Raw genomic sequence first — 17737 nt, 5'->3', positions numbered from 1 at the left:
ACAGAAACATTCAGGACTCTAAGAAACTTGTCCTCATTACTTCTTATATAGACAGTGTGAACAAACAAATCTAAAAGGCTAACCAGTAATATAATTCTTATAGTCAATAAAAATAGTTACTCAATGAGCCTTATTGACATATTATCCTCCACAAAGTACTTTCTTTAATTCACATAATGAGAGAATGTTAGGTTAATCAAACAATGAGATGAAATTGCTCATCCATCTTCAAGAAGAACCGCATTAACTTACACAACAATGTTCTTTTTCTTCTCTTTAGAAACCTACTAAACTAGTCCAAAATAATCCACACCATATTTTCCGCAACATTTAGAATCTAAAAAATATTTGCAATAGAAAACACGCGATATTAAGTCTTCAAAAATGAATATCGGGTGATTGAGACTTTAAACTTGCATACTATGCAAAACAGAAGACAAAACATCAACATACCTGCATATAAAGAAAACAAAACATCAAATACGAGTAAACAATATGAAAAAACCTTTGTTTGAAAGTGCGAGAAGAAGCTTGTTTGAAGAAGAAGCTTGTTTGAGAGGGAGAACACCCGCGCTATTTTTGGTTTTTGGTAGGGTTTTTTTTTGTGAATTCGATGAGCCAATTTTTTGTTTTTGGTTTTGGTAGGTTTGTTTGCGATTTTTTGTGAATTTGACGAAAGGTGAAGGGTGGTAACTCGATTTTGGTTGGGGGGTGTATAGTTCCAAATTGTGCCCAACACAATTGGCAGACCCAACACAAATCAGGGTCTGTCAGTAACAGGACTCTTAGATTATTATGACTCCAACCTACCTGCTCGGGTTTGGGCTTGCGCTTGTATTTAAAGCCCAAATAATCATTACAAGAAAAAAGCCCAATTATTTATATGGTGTGGTGGTACCCACACGGTCGCCTCATTTTTCTTCTCATCAACTCAAAAATCTGGATCACTATTTATATATAAATATAAATTTAGTTCTTGTGTATGAAAAATGGCTTCGACAGAGGGATTGGTTCCAATAACAAGGGCATTCCTGTCAAATTATTATGACAATTACCCATTCACCCCTCTTTCCTCTGACGTTTCTCAACTTTCTTCCCAGCTTATTTCACTTTCTAAAGATCTCATCTCCCAAATCCCACCCACTCCAGGTAATTTTATGTTTTTTGAGATTTTTTTTAAAATGTACATTGGTTTTATTAAATCCACCAGAAATACAGTTAAGAGTCAAGAGTAGTAGTTATGAAAGCAAGTGTTATTTTTTATGTGTATTCAAAGTGTTTATGTTTTTGTCCCCAGACGAAAGTGTTTTGGCACATGAAGCGGATTGCGAGCCTCCGCATAAAATAGATGAAAACATGTGGAAGAATAGAGAGCATATTGAAGAAACACTCTTTTTATTGGACAAACCAAATTGGCCACAATCAGTATGTTTATTTTTCTGTTTTTAGGATGACACATATACAGCTTTAATAACTTACTTTGATAAACCATGCAGCTTCAACAACACTCCACACCTGAAGACATTGAGATAGCTACGATTCTCGGAGATCTCAAGAGTAAACTGCAAACAACTATGAGAGTATTGGAAGTGTTCCACACCAAGAATTCCGATAATGTGTTTAACACAGGTCTGTTTTTAGTTTTCCACTCTTTCCTTCTATTGCACCTTTAAGTTACTCTTTGTGCTTCTGTTTCGACTTTAGACCATGATGTATAAATTGCTGCTACCATGCCACACCATTTCAAACTTATTTACTTTAAACTAAGATTTTATCCTGGGGAGTAAGCCCCTAAGTTTAGTATATGGAGCAATAGAATACCTAACTTGTAAATATCCAGTAGGTATTTCTTGTATTTTTTTTTTTCTTATTTTTGCTGACAAGTGACATTGAAAACACCGAAAGCAACTATATTACAATGCACCAATTCCTCCAAGTTTGTGATGTCTGTTTGAATGCTCTGCACTTGCTTTCCAAATGCAACATTCCATAGAGAGCATAAGCTTCACCATGAATTCCTATGTTCAAGTTACTTGTATCTCAAACAATTATTGGTGTAATTTCCCTTTTATTCAACTGGTCTACCATTTTGCTTTTCTATGATGCTTTCGATCGGTAAGTTCAGCTTTTCAGCAGAAAATAATTGAAATGTCCATAGTTTATACCATCCCATCATTTGACAGTCTCCCTATTTAGCGTGAACACAGATATAGCCAAAGAAACACGACTCTACTAAATTTCAATATGTATGATCCTGGAAGCATCAAGCATGTATACTGCTTAAAAAGGAGATTTATTACAAGTTTGTAAGCAACTTTTTGATTAATTTTCTTTTGTGTGCATAACAGTGATGTCATTTCTTGACTTTGTAAAAGCAATTTATGTAATGGTGGGTGAGGTTGTGTTTTGCCGGACATTCTTAATAACATGATTACATGAGTAATACAAAACACCTTATCTTTGTTTCTTTGTTTAATAATAATAATAATAATTAGCTTTGTTTTGCTAGGACTTATTGTATTTTGGCACTTAATACCTATGCCCATTGCTAAGATATTTTCTTGACAATTGATCAGGGGGTTTGTAATATATTTGCAGTTATGACTTACATGCCTCAAGATTTCCGAGGTACTCTAATTAGACAGCAAAGAGACCGTTCAGAGAGAAATAAGCAGGCTGAGGTTGATGCTGTGGTCAACTCTGGTGGAGGAATTCGTGAACGATATGCTTTATTGTGGAAGCAACAAATGGAAAGGTGATTTCCTATTTTGTAACTCTGGCATTTGACTGGAATCAGGAAAATGAGCTCCTTGCTCTTGTAGTTTCAAGTGTCAATTCCAAGTCCAGATGCGCGAGGTTGATTCTTCATTCACCCAAAATCACCTCAAGTTTGTCCGACTTGGTCGACAGGGTCAAGTTCTGTTACAGTTCGTATGAGGATAAATTGAAACTTTATATTGCGATAATGGTGTTGAATTGATAAGTAAGTGATCACAGGAGTGACTTGATTATAGTAGAGCTCCCAATGGTTTTCTCTTTACTCCAAAGTAGATATGAGTTCTCAATAAAGGTGTTTCTTCAAGTAGTACATCTTAGTGATATTCTTTGGCAGTGTTAATTTTCAGCTCATATACATTTTCGATTCTGATAGTATATTATTTTTATTGGATTCAATTGCACAAATCTCCAGAAAAGCTTTATTTGAATTTTGAAATTCTCTTTGGAAGCTCTTGCAACACCCTCTGATTAACGTACACCATTTAATGCCAAGACATGAAATTAGTTCGCTTTTGCAGTTTGCAACTATGACATGGCCTTTGAACGGTTTGTGTTTTGATGGATGTTTCCCTTTCAGGAGGAGGCAGTTAGCCCAGCTTGGTTCTGCAACTGGTGTATATAAGACACTGGTTAAGTATTTGGTTGGAGTACCACAGGTGTGCACACTCTTTTGTGTAGAAAACTTGCCTCCTAATTTTGGATTATCATCAGTAGTTGGGCATCCATTCCATTTACACCTACCCCCTTTTACTGGAAAAACATTGATATTTTCCATTTTGCATTGCATTTGTGATTGCAAACATGGATCTCTGATCATGTGGTGGCATGTTGGACGGTTCTTTTAACCAAAGATGTGTTCTACCTTTCGCACTTTTATTCCTTTCTCTATATTAAAATATCGGTTTAAGGTGATTTATAGGTAAAAACCTAAGACACATTGATACGGATACGCGTGTCAGTGTTTGACACGGAACCCTGACACGACGACGTATATACGGCGGCATATATGTCGTAGGACACGGGAGCATAGCTAATTGTAAAGAAAACTATTCCTATTATTTAGTTACACAACTAATTCGTGGGCTCAATTCCTTACAAAGCGCCTCCATACAAAGTACAAAGAAATAACTATGAAAGTGACATATAATGGAGTATTTTCTTAGTTTTTTTAGGGTATAGAAAAAAACCCTAGTATGAAATCATATGCACAACTGTGTCCAACACGTGTCTGTCTGACACAATTTTTCAAGAATTTGAAGTAAAAAAATATCATTATCTCTGGGGTGGGCATGCTAATGCGAGTACCCGATAATCACCTTGTATTTATGTCGATCATTAAGATAGATGGTTGTCTCTTTGTTATTTAGGGAGAGGACTTGCACCTTATGGTGCCTTTTTAGTGGATTTTGGCTGTTAGAGTTGAATGGCTTTTGGCTTTTTAAATACTTAATTTTCATGCAGGTTTTACTGGATTTTATACGGCAAATAAATGATGATCATGGGTACATTTTCCTCTTTTTTTAATCTCTTAAAATAAGATACGATGTCAAGCGTCGCTTTAAGATGTATTTGCAATCTTTGAATGGATACTAAAACTATCAATAATTAGGCCTATGGAGGAGCAGCGAGAACGTTATGGGCCATCTTTATACAGTCTTACAAAGATGGCAATTGCTATTCGACTGTTTCTTGTCCTCGCTTGGGGCCGGTTTGAAGCCAAAAAATTGTGAGGAATCTTGTTTTGATTTGTTTCATGGTTTGTAATGTTTAATGTCAGTTAATTCGTAGACAATGTATTCTCACCTGTTTTTATTATCTACTTATTTACTTCATTAATTGTTCATTTTGTTCGTTGAGCAGAGAAAAGAGTAAAGTTGATATCTTAGTGCATGCAGTGGATGTTTACACCTCTGAGATGGAAAGATTTCTCAAGTTTATTGGGTATATCATCCGATTCTCCTCTTGAAGATTCTCCTTATTTTTTCAATTCCTCATTTAATTTTTAGATAGAAAATTTTTCACTAAATTCTAAAATGTGTACCATAAATTTTTTAACCCCCCTCCCCCTTTTTTCCTTTCTTTTCTCTCTATAGAACTTCTTCTCACTTAGCACAAAAAAACAAAACAAAACAAAATACAAAAAAAAGAGAGGAAGATGTGCACTTGCATGCTATTAATATACTTGCATTATTAAAAGGGGACTTTTCGTTATAACATTGTACAAAAGTGAGAAGTTTCAATTGTGGAAAAGTATATTTATATTATAGGTTCAGAAAGATTATTTTGCAAAATTGGGATCTAATTAGGCATCAGATCAAGCTTGGTGGTCGAATCCCATGGTTACTCGAGAAAACTTACCCAATACGCTTTCACATATGCAATTGGGTGTTACCTCTATTTGGTGTGATAGGCCACCTAAGTTTGTAACTAGTCTTTTGTTAAATGACTCGGCTGCTACTTGTACTTTTCGTACCTTTCGGTAAATGAATAAATAGAATGCATTTTACCAAAAAAAAAAAAGAAAAAAAGATGTTAGTTAAAACTTGAACATATGAAAATGAGGATAATATTATTAATTATTAGTAGTCTGATCTACAGTTTGAGTCAGCAGTTTTTATGGACACTTGACTGTGGTCCTGTGTTGCACGGGTACGACTTCCATTTTGAAGTACCTGTGTAACACAGAGTGTGGTCCATCAATCAACTTAGTTTTATACAAACTATTTATTCAATGTTAAAAAAAAAACACATCAAGGCTTTCGTGAGGATTGCCCCAAAGCCTCACGACTAAAATCGCACAGAGGCATAGGAATTGCAAGATGATCAACTTCTGTTAAGTGTATGTAATTCATTTATTCATATTATATGGTGTAATTTGTTATAAGCTTTTTATTCATATGTCATGTTGTATTTCATAACATAAAAACTTATTTATATATTCTGGATTTTGTAAGTGCACCTTTTTGGACGTTGAGAGCTTACACTTCAGTTGCCTTTGAGGCTTAAGCCTCTAAGAGGATTGGTTATTTTATTTTATTTTATTTTGCTTTTGCCTTTTTAAACAATGATATTAATTATAAATAGATACACTCCCTGTGAGGGCAAACCACCTATTGCTCATTTAGTGTTCATGGTTCTCTTATATTTTTGTGTTATGACAAATGTTTCCATGAACAACAATTGTCTCATCTTGTGGAAAAGGCCGTGTCCCAGTATATTCTATGGTTGTTCAAAGACTATTCTATGGTTTATGTGGTATTCTATTGTAGTGGTATATGTTATTCACTAATAAGTGTATTTTTTATAGTGAGGTCTTTGCAAATTCTCCCTTCTTTATATCAGCAAGGGATGTTGGTGGTGTGGATGTAAGGTATGTTCCATATTTCGGTTGGGTTGGGTTTCACTTGTTCCTTACATTTTTTATTTTATTTTTTTTCACAGTAACCATCAGAATCAAATTTTTGTTAGTTCTATGATCAATTGAAATTTGCTTACTGTAATTATTGTATAGGGAAACTGATTACAAAGAGACCACTATTCCTGCTGGGAAAACGTTTGAGGTTTGCTTTATTCATAATGTAGCCTCTTTTGTATTTTTTGGGCCCGAAGTTTTTTTTTTTTTTTTTGTTCATGTGTACTGTTTTCTACAAAAAGTTGTTGTTGTTAGTACTTGTTACTGATAAGAGGCATACATATAAATGATAAGATCATAAGAATTTAATCCAATCAACCCGCTTCAAATACATTAGACATGTACTCACTTCTACTACTGCACTCCTTGTGTAAGCTATGTCTATATATTCTTGCTGAGTGAATGGTTTATTAATTTTCTCTCCTTTTCTATCCCTCTCTGCCTCTCAGTGTCTTTCCTTTTCTTAAGTGAGCAAGAGTTACTAATTAAGTACAGTAGGAAGGACTTCATCATTTTGAGTCGTGTAATCTTATGTAGGCACCCTACACTCTGACCAATCATATGCACATCTGCTATTTATTGGAAGTAAGGAAGTTGGGAAACTCTGCTTGTGGTCAGCTAATCGTAAACTCTGACCCGAAGAAGTGTGGTAAACTCCCTAATATGTTATTTAGGAAAATAAAAAATGCAGTGTGCACCAACCTAGATGTGAAGGACCCGGGTGTCATACCCCGAATTTCCAGACAATTAAAATAGAGAATTATTCAAGATATAAATATCTCAATTGTCACCCTATTCAATTATCTGAAAACCAAGGGCTGAAACGAAAACATAATAACATATTATCAAACCCAATATTAAAATCTGAGATCAAACTAGATCAAAAGAACAACTCTTCATTCATGAATTACTAACCAATTCTATTACATCTGTTTCAAATCAAAACTTTACACTTCAGAAAACTTAAACTAGTAAGACTCCAAGAGTGAATCCAAATCAATCGTCGTCATCCACTGCATTCTACCATTTATGTTTCCAAGAACACATCCACATTGCAAAACAAAACAAACATAGGTCAATTGGTATGAGTAAGACTAAATATAAAATAGCAATACGTTCATATCTTTCAAATAAAGAAATATGTTATTTCAATCATTTCAACTTGGAAGACAATTTAGTTTTGTTTTCTCAAAACAGCATGTAGTTTCTTCCCAAGTAAGGTTTTAATCCCAATATACATTTCCAAAAATCTCATATAACAGTACTCATTATTCTCACATTCCAAAATAACTCATAATATAAATACCACTTGTTAATTATACATATAATAACTTAATTAAATATGAGTTTGATATACCTTACCTTTATGTCAGTCAAATTTCCATTCATAATCAAACTTCATTTAAGACATGGAAGCCTAATTGATAAAACATGGTTTGTTCCGCATATTCGGGGACATTTATCATAACACTAACAGGTCATTCATGACACATTCAGTGAATACCTTAGAGCATTTCTAGGTGGTGGTAGTATACTCTTCAAATTTGAAGAAACTGGTCGCAAATTTTGACCAACTCTAACTGGTCGCAAATATCGACCACAAATGCAATTGTAGACCCTACCACGCGCGCTATTGGTACTGGCGCGTGCTAGTACTATTGTCGCGCGACATTACCACTGTCGCCCCCAAGTTGAAAAAAAAAACTCACGCGACATTCCCACTATCGCACCAAATTGAAAAAGTAAAAAAAAAACTTGCACGACGTTAGTACTGGCGCGGGTACTGGCGCGTGGTGCTTGTCAAAATAAAAAAAAAATTTAGGCGACATTTGCAATGGCGTGCGACATTACCAATGTCGCTTCGCATCCGCATCCGCATCCAAATTGCCAAATTTGTGAACAAAAATGTGAACGGACATGTGATACGACCGGATATACTACCACCTAGAGTTGGAATTCTGGGAAATTCCGAATTTTTTCTTCAAATTTGAAGATTTTGACAGGTGATACTACCACTTAGAGATGCTCTTAGGTCATTCCCGCCACATTCCATAAATACCCATCATAACACTAACAGGTCATTCATGGCATATTCAATGAATATCTTGGGTCATTCCCGCCACATTCAAGGAATACCTATCACAACACTAATAGGTCATTCATCGTATATTCAATGAATACTTTGAGTCATTCCCGCCACATTTAAAGAATATCCATCACAACACTAACAGGTCATTCATGATACATTCAATGAATACCTTCGGTCATTCCCGCCACATTCAAGGAATATCCATCATAACACTAACAGGTTATTCATGACACATTCAATGAATACTTTTGGTCATTCCCGTCACATTCAAGGGATACACAACACTAATAGGTTATTCATGACACATTCAATGAATATCTTGGGTCATTCCCGTTACATTCAAAGAATACCCATTACAACACTAACAAGTCAATCATGACACATTCAATGAATATATTTTAAACAACCACAATAACATACACAATTAAATACTAATATTGTACAAATATAGTTATCACAAAAACTAATATATAATATATAATAATATAGTGGCTGCACTTTTGTTCAAAGCTGTCTACATATCCAAATCTTTAAGATTGGAATCAAGCCTTCGTAGTTTTTATCAGCCACATAGTCAAAGTCAAGTAACAATAAGAATTCATGCATTAAGGTTGCACACTTCATTTCCCTTTCATTCCTCAATTATATATATATATATATATATATATTAAACTCAAACTTTAATGTAACATGTTACGTGTTATAACATTCAACTATATCATTTATCTCATTACAAAAAGAAAAGTTAAATAGACCTCTCCTAAAAAAGAAAACATGGTAGGTTATCTCGGTATCTTGCCAAAATAATAACTTTTCCTACAATCATCAAAATGATGCACCACTTAATTATTTGACAACTAGGATATGTACACTTCTATTTTCATGTAGAATTCGAAGTCCCAACCTCAGCCCATTTAGAAGAAAATTTAGGTTGAAAACGGTAAAAATCCTAATTTTCAGCAAACTAGATTTCTGACGGACTATTTTCCGAATGGCACAACTCTTTCCACAACTATCCAAATGCATCGAGGCTTTTTGTGTTGAAAAGCTAACACACAAAACTTATTTTCTTATGTTTTACAAAAATACTCTATCTCATTCTAAATCTGAGAAAACTAGGCTCAAACACACTGCGCAGAAACTGATTTATGACGCACTGTTTTCTGCCAGTCAAACTTCCAGATGCCATAATTAATTCCACAGGCCTCGGAATGCGACGAGACCAATTCGGTTGGACAGAAGACTCAGAAAACTTACTTTTTCCTGTTTTCCTGAACACCTAACTCTCATCCCAACTATATAAAAATTAGACTGTAATACAGTGCACAGAAACTGTTCTTGAAGCAAATTTCTAATGCGCAGACTTATGGAGCTCATATCTTTCTCCACACACACCCAAATGATCTGATTTTTGGATGTGTTTCTTCTACATGTCTTATATCTATCATAAAATTTTCAAATCATTTGAATACAGGAAAGTTAGTTAACTAGTTGTTTTATATCAGCATGACAGATTGAGAAGAAAACAAATAGTTCACTTCCTAAAACCATAGTATACATGAAATACCAAGAATATTCAAAATCAAAGTATAACCTGAGGATTCCAACAATGATTAAAACACATACAATACATTTGGTATATTTATCTTAAATCAGTCAACAGGAAGATAGAATAAAAAGAGAGTAGAAAATAACTCATTAAAGCATGAATTTGCTACAAAATATTTATGATCAAATCAATTATTGTTGATGTCATCATTCCAATATTTAGAATAAATACATAACTAAAATAAACCATGGTAATAAATCAAATCATATATATAAAGTTTAGCCTACTCACTTTTTGTTAACCTAACCTATAGATTATGAAAGCAAAAGAATCCGAAAAACGAAAGTCGACTGTCGGAGTTAAGTGATTGTCTTCTTCCTCCCTTTTCTTTTTACTCTCAAACACTCTCAAGCAAGAAAACTTTTTGTTTCTCTCTCCTTTTTCTTTTGCACGTCTCTTTTTTCTTTTGTATTCTCTTTTTTGAAAAACCCAGAACAATATAGGAAAGAGAGAGCAAAAGAGGGTTCAGTTGTAACCCCATTTCTCTCCCTACGTTTTGTCTCTCTTTTATCTTTATTCTTTTTTATTATTATTATTTAAGGTGAATCTACATTCTTTCCTAGACCTGTAAGATGTGTATATTATAACACCCCTATTTTTATTATTATTTTTTATTTAAATATATATAAAGTTAAATAATAATAATAAAAAGGATAAAAATAAAAGAGAGACAAAATGTGGGGAGAGAGAAGTGGTTACAAATGAACCCTCTTTTGCTCCCTTTTTCCTATTCTTGTGGGTTTTTCAAAAAAGAAAATACAAAAGAAAAACAAGGACGTGCAAAAGAAAAAGGAGAGAAATAAAAAAGAGCCTACTGCTTGAGAGTGTTTGAGAGTAAAAACAAAAGAGTGGAAGAAGAAGACAATCACTTAACGCCCCGACAATCGATTTTCGTTTTTCGGATTCTTTTGTTTTCGTAATCTATCGGTTCGGTTAATAAAAAGTGAGTAGACTAAACTTTATATATAAAATTTGATTGATTACCATGATTTATTTTAGTTATGTGTTTATTCTAGATATTGGAATGATGACATCGACAATAATTGATTTGATCATAAATGTTTGGTTTAATGAGTTATTTTCTACTCTCTTTTATTCTATATTCCTGTTGATTGATTTAAGATAAATATACCAAATTGATTGTATCTGTTGGTTAATCATTGTTGGAATTCTTAAGTTATACTTTGATTTTGAATATTCTTGGTATTTCATGTATATTATGGTTTTATGAAGTGAACTATTTGTTTTCTTCTCAATCTGCCATGCTGATATAAAACAGCTAGTTGACCGACTTTTCCGTATTCCAATTATTTGAAATTTTTATGGTAGATATAAGACATGTAAAAGAAACACATCCAATGATCAGATCATTTGGGTGTGTGGAGAAAGATGAGCTCCATAAGTCTGTGTGTCATAAATTTGCTCTTCAGGAATAGTTTACGTGCACCGTATTACAATCCAATTTTTATATAGTTGGAAAGAAAGTTAGGTGTTCGGGAAAATAGGAAAAAGTAAGTTTTTAGAGTCTTTTGTCCAACCCAATTGGCCTCGTCACATTCCGGGGCCGTGGAATTAATTATGGCGTCTGGAAGTTTGACTGTCATAAATCAGTTTCTGCGCACTGTGTTTGAGCCTAGTTTTTTCACATTTAGAATGAGATTGAGTATTTTTGTAAAATATAAGAAAGTAAGTTTTGTGTGTTAGCTTTTAAACGCAAAAAGCCTCGTTGCATTTGGATACCTATGGAAGTTGTGTCATTCGGAAGATAGTCCGTCAGAAATCTAGTTTGCTGAAAATTAGAATTTTTACCGTTTTCGACCTAAGCTTTCTTCTAGATGGGCTGAAGTTGAGACTTCGAGTTCTACATGAAAATGTAAGTGTAAATATCCTAGATTCCTAGTTGTCAAATAATTAAGTAGTGCATCATTTGGATGACTGTATGAAAAGTTATTATTTTGGCAAGTTACCGAGATAACCTACCATGTTTTCTTTTTTTAAGGAGAGCTCTAGTTAGTTTTTTTTTGTAATGAGATAAATGATTGTACTTAGATATATGGGTGTCTTAAATCTTGATTGCTTAATTTCACATTTGTATTATATTCCAAGTATAATTGTTGCATATACATTAAATGTTAATATAAATGTATGTTATAATACGTGACATGTTACATTAAAGTTTGAGTTTTATATATATATATATATATATATTGAGGTATGAAAGGGAAATGAATTCTTATTGTTCTTTGCCTTTGACTATGTGGCTGATAAGAACTATGAATGCTTGATTCCAATCTTGAAAGATTTAGATACATAAGCAGCTTTGAGCAAAAGTGAAGCCACTATATTATTATATATTAGTTTTTGTGATAACTATACGTATACAATGTTAATATTTAATTGTGTATGTTATTGTAGTTGTTTAAAAAGTATTCAATGAATATACCATGAATGGTCTGTTAGTGTTGTGATGGGTATTTATAGAATGTGGCAGGAATGACCCAAGGTATTCATTGAATGTGCCATGAATGACCTATTAGTGTTGTGATGGGTATTCTTTGAATGTGGTGAGAATGGACCCAAGGTATTAATTAAATGTGCTATGAATGACCTGTTAGTGTTGTGATGAGTATTCTTTGAATGTGGCGAGAATGACCCAATGTATTCATTGAATGTGTTATGAATTATCTGTTAGTGTTGTGATGGGTATTCTTTGATTGTGGCGGAAATGACCCAAGATGTCCATTGAATGTGCCATGAATGACCTGTTAGTGTTGTGATGAGTATTCTTTGAATGTGGCGGGAATGACTCAAAGTATTCATTTAATATGTCGTGAATGACCTGTTAGTGTTGTGATAGGTATTCCTTGAATGTGGCGGGAATGACCCAAGGTATTCATTGAATATTCAATGAATGACATGGTTAGTGCTATGATAAGTGATATTCTCCAAATATGCGAGACAAACCATGTTTTATCAATTAGACTTCAATGTCTTAAATGAGGTTTGATTATGAATGAAAATTTGACTGACATAAAGGTAAGGTGTATCAAACTCATATTTAATTAAGTTATCGTATGTGTAATTAACAGGTGATATTTATGTTATGAGTTATTTTGGAAAGTGAGAATGATGAGTACTGTTATATGAGATTTTTTGGAAATGTAAATTGGGATTGAAATCTTACTTGGGAAGAAACTATATGCTGTTTTGAGAAAACAGAACTAAATTGTCTTCCAAGTTGAAATGATTGAAATAGTATATTTCTTTATTCGAAAGATATGAACGTATTGCTATTTTATATTTAGTCTTACTCATACCAATTGACCTATGTTTGCTTTGTTTTGCAACGTGGGTGTGTACTTGGAAACATAGATGGTAAAATGCAGTGGATGACGATGCTTGATTTGGATTCGCTCTTGGAGTCTTACTGGTTTAAGTTTTATGAAATGTGAAGTTTTGATTTGAAACAGATGTAATAGAGTTGGTTAGTAATTTATGAATTCATGAATGAAGAGTTGTTCTTTTGATCTCTGATTTTAATATTAGGTTTTCGTTTCAGCCCTTGATTTTCAGATGATTGAATAGGGTGACGATTGAGATATTTATATTTTGAATAATTCTCTATTTTAATTATTTGGAAATTCGGGATGTGACAGTTTTGTATCAAAGCCTAGATTATTTTAGAATAAGAAGGTCTAGGTGATCATCAAATTGTGGTAATGGGTAGTAGGAGTGTTTTTGTGGTGTTAAGTTTTCTTGTTGTTTTCAAATTTGTTTTGTTCCCGTTTTGAATTTTGGTATTCTGCATTTTCGTATAAAGTGGTGATTCTGATTACGTGGTTTTAATTTACGTATGTCCACATGTAAGGTGTGTATACTTTGGTATCCATCTATATCTCATTTATGATATATGCTTATTTTGAATTCTAGATGCAAGTTGTAAATGACGTGTTTAATAAATGTTTATACTGTGTTTTAGATTATTTCTTAAAACTTAGTTGTTAAAATACAATCTGTTAACTTTAGACTCTATAAAGATTTATTGTTTGGCGTACTTAGTTGTTAAAATACAATCTGTTAACTTTAGACTCTGTAAAGATTTATTGTTTGGCGTAGTGTTTGTTTGGTGAATCTACATTCTTTCCTAGAATCTCGAGACGAGATTCTTTTAAGGTGTGTATATTATAACACCCTTATTATTATTATTTAACTTTATATATATTTAAATAAAATAAAAATAAAAATAGGGGTGTTATATGGGGAAGTCCATTAGTAGCAGTTAGAAACTTAGTAATTTCCTAATCTTTACGGAGGTTGTCTTCAGTAGGTGCGACTAGGGGGTCATTGTACCTGAACCCACCCTTCCTACTTGTATAACCCGTAAGGCTTTCTGTAAAAAATGGAAATGTATCCTTCATCTAGGTCAAAACTCAAAACGACTTAAACCAACTTCATAAAAACTTAAAATTCCTTCATCGTTGCTCCCACGGCACCATTAAGACTATCAAATCTATACAGATTTTCTGAATCTCTGCTCTTGTTACGCCAGTAACACCATTTACAAAGAAACGGCCTATGGTCAGAAAGCTTCTCCATCAGTTCATCCCATTCATAGATCTGAACTTAATATCTTGCATTGAGTTATTAACTTTTAACAGTTCTCTATCCCTATTTCCAAGCAAAAAAAAAAGTCTGGGGTCTGACTAAGTTACTTTCTTTCTCTATCCATCGAGCCGTGAGTCTCATTACAGTTATCAGTCATCTCTATTTTTGCTGCAACATGATCTTATGTCTTTGGGTTTGGAATCAGATGCATCTGTTATCTTAAATCATTACGTTTCTCGATTTCTTGTCCTTTGCAGGTCTCATTGACAGTGGAATCGGTGAACTCATATATTGCTTGGGATTTTTCATTGGCACAGGGAAAAATGAACATGGTATGGTCGCAAAATACCCCTCGCTGCTGTGTTATATATCATTTATTCTTAAAAAATTCGTGACTGACACAGACGCCTGGACACTTGTGTCGGACAATTGGATACGTTGTTTACAATTTCAAACTAGGGTTGTTTAGGTATAGAAATGACTAAGAAAATAATCCATTAACATAGTTACGACCCCGTGATACTCCACTTCCATAGTTAATTATTTGTAAGGAGGCACTTACTAAGGTCTTGAACCAAGGATTAGTGGTGTAACTAAAGAATGGTAATGGTTTTCTGTCCTACCTCGTATAGGTCACCGTGTCAGACACCGACATGTGTTTTGGTGTCAATGTGCTTGGGAATATTTCCTCTTTGTATTATGGTTGACAACATTTTAACTGAATGTTAGTCAAATTGTCAGAAATTTTGACTAGTTGGACTTTGTTGTGAACAGGATGTGGGCTTTAGCATGGAGTATACTAGTCCGTCTGGGGAAGTTAATGTAAGTGGTCTACTTATTCGCCCTTGAAACCAGAATTTACAACTCTTTTTTCAGTTGTTGATTTGCTTGAAAATAACACGTCTCTAGTTTTCCTCTGATCGTTGATGAACACTAGCGATCTCATAAGTTTTATTAGAACTTCTTGATTTTCAATATTTTCATATTTTTTGATTGGGTAACTTCTGGTTTCAGATGATCTTACCCTATCGGCGTTACGACTCTAATCAGGTGAGTTGTTTATTTTTGCGCCTCATTAATTTCATATTGTTTCACGTCTGTATATATTTTGACCTTGTACATTGCCTCCCAGGGGAATTTTTGTACAGTCATCGCTGGAAATTACAAACTAATTTGGGACAATTCTTATTCATCCTTCTTTAAAAAGGTACTGGACACTAATTGAGGCCTTTAGTTATTAGTTGTCTGTGCTAGTAGAATATTGACATATTGTGCTTTATCTTACATGTTTAACCACCTTGGATACATTTATACATGCATCATATACATACAACTAGGCATACATACATAGATATAAGTGTGCCAAACATACAGAGGTCTACAACATGGGGTGAGTTGTTCAAGGGATTTGTGTACAAGTTATGAGTGAGAAAGAATATTCTCAGACAGAAAGTGTCTTCCTCTCAAAATTGTTCGTAGCTATATGATGACACTAGGCATAATTCTTGAGAACTTTCAGTGAAGACCAAATAATCTTTGTATTTTAACATTTCAATCAGGAATAGAAATTCGCCAACATTATAAACTTTTCCAATTTTTGACAGAATCTACGTTACAAAGTGGATTGCATACCCCCGGTAGCTGAGCCAGTGCAGTTGAACGAGGAGGAAGAATGAGTGAAGTCCTGTCAACGATTCGGCTGCAGGCTTCTAGATTGAATTTGTTCCCAACCATCAGAGGATAATTTGAGTTTATTGAAGATTTCTGATGCATTCAATGTTTTGGTTACACAAAAAAGAAATTCGCATTATATGTATTATATTTGTTTTCTCTGGCCCTCTGGGGTGCTGTTAGGAGAATGATTGAAGTTAAAAAGGTTATTCACATTCTTGGTATCGTTCCCTGGGCTATAAATGTATTTGTATTTTTACTAATTTCAGTTTCTATTTTAATTTAGGACTTCTAATATTGAACTGTGGTTGTAGCATGTGATCGTGTCTATATGATGCCACGACCAGATACTACGCCTATATCTGGCCGTATGACGCTGGATTGCTGATTACATATATTTTGGGAATAGGGACTGTTTGAAGGAACAATGAGCGGCGTCATAGCATAACAATATTATGAGCATATTGCAAACTTATTGCAGCAATGTCGAGCAAGTTGAACCACACTTTTCTTTCAATTCAATGAAAAGTTATTAAACTACCTAGGCTATAAGTATTAAGAATTTAAGATATGAACATGTTAATATACGTATTACACATCGAAGACTAGTCATGCCCATATAGATTATCAAAGCCCAAACCATAATTGATTGTTTGATAAAAGGATGCTTGGTTCTTCATTGGAAATCAAAGCCTATTGTCGCCGCTTCTTGTTGGAAATGCTAAAGCAAGAGCTATTGATTACAACTTTCTTCCTGTTCCAAATTACATAAGTTATATAGTGGTTAAACTGAATAATTACAAATTAAGCTGTCAATCTTAGCAAGTGCAATAGAAGAGATATTTCACATTTGAACTTCAAATGTGCAGAGAGATTGTTGCAGTCAAAGTAAACAAATGCTCATACAAGGCCCAAAATATCGCCGATATATCTCGGTAAATTGGTACACCGATATCAATATTTTCGATATATATCTACCGAATATTAAACTCTTTTTTTTTCCGATATATATCAAAATTTCCGATATGAAACTTTATATCGCCGATATAATCGATATTTTCAATATAATCGATATATATCGGTTGACTTTTTGACTATTTTTTAATATAAATCCGATATTTTCAATATATTTCCGATATGTTTTTGATATTTCTGATATTATATTTCCGATATATCTAATATTTCTAATCCTACCTATATTAATATCCGTTTCTCCCAAGATGCTCATAGTGAGCCACATCAGCAAAGTTTTTAAAATAGTTCCTATTTGAAAAATAATTACTTGTCTTCTTACCAAACTAACCCTGAATTTGGCCTGCTCTCTAATTTAATATAAATTAAAATTGTCCTTTCATGTGTTATGCTAAAACAAAAAACAAAGCTACGCATTATTTCATTATTTCAAATGTACGCATGGGATAAAAAAAAACAAATTCCAAAAAACAATGGATTAGTTAATTGATATGTATGTTATGAAATCCATGGGCTTATGTGGATGCCCACCATTGATATGTGTTATCCTAATCTTGGTATTTATCCTGATAACCTTCTATCTTGATGTTTATCCTGATCA

At 33.6% G+C, this 17737-nt stretch overlaps 1 protein-coding gene across 2 annotated transcripts; it reads left to right on the top strand.

The window, feature by feature from the left end:
• Positions 1–946: 946 nt before the first annotated feature.
• On the top strand, positions 947–16427 carry LOC147483884 (retinal-binding protein). Of its 2 annotated transcripts, none has more exons than XM_086576297.1 (15): positions 947–1149; positions 1298–1425; positions 1497–1629; positions 2599–2755; positions 3356–3434; positions 4240–4280; positions 4388–4504; positions 4639–4719; positions 6086–6148; positions 6290–6338; positions 14751–14825; positions 15268–15315; positions 15508–15543; positions 15626–15700; positions 16098–16427. In XM_086576297.1, exons 1-15 carry the CDS (start codon positions 990–992, stop codon positions 16167–16169), a joined length of 1314 nt encoding a protein of 437 aa, XP_086432423.1. In that variant the 5' UTR covers positions 947–989; the 3' UTR covers positions 16170–16427. The 2 variants fall into 2 exon arrangements, with proteins under 2 accessions (XP_086432423.1, XP_086432424.1); XM_086576298.1 differs by having other exon boundaries at positions 950–1149; positions 2577–2755.
• The last annotated feature ends 1310 nt before the right edge of the window (positions 16428–17737 follow it).

The sequence above is a fragment of the Coptis chinensis genome, chromosome 8 (genome assembly GCF_015680905.1).
Source record: "Coptis chinensis isolate HL-2020 chromosome 8, ASM1568090v1, whole genome shotgun sequence".
Taxonomy (NCBI): Eukaryota; Viridiplantae; Streptophyta; class Magnoliopsida; order Ranunculales; family Ranunculaceae; genus Coptis; species Coptis chinensis.
The sequence above is the reverse complement of the archived record's forward strand: the minus strand, read 5'-3'. Positions and strand labels throughout refer to the sequence as shown.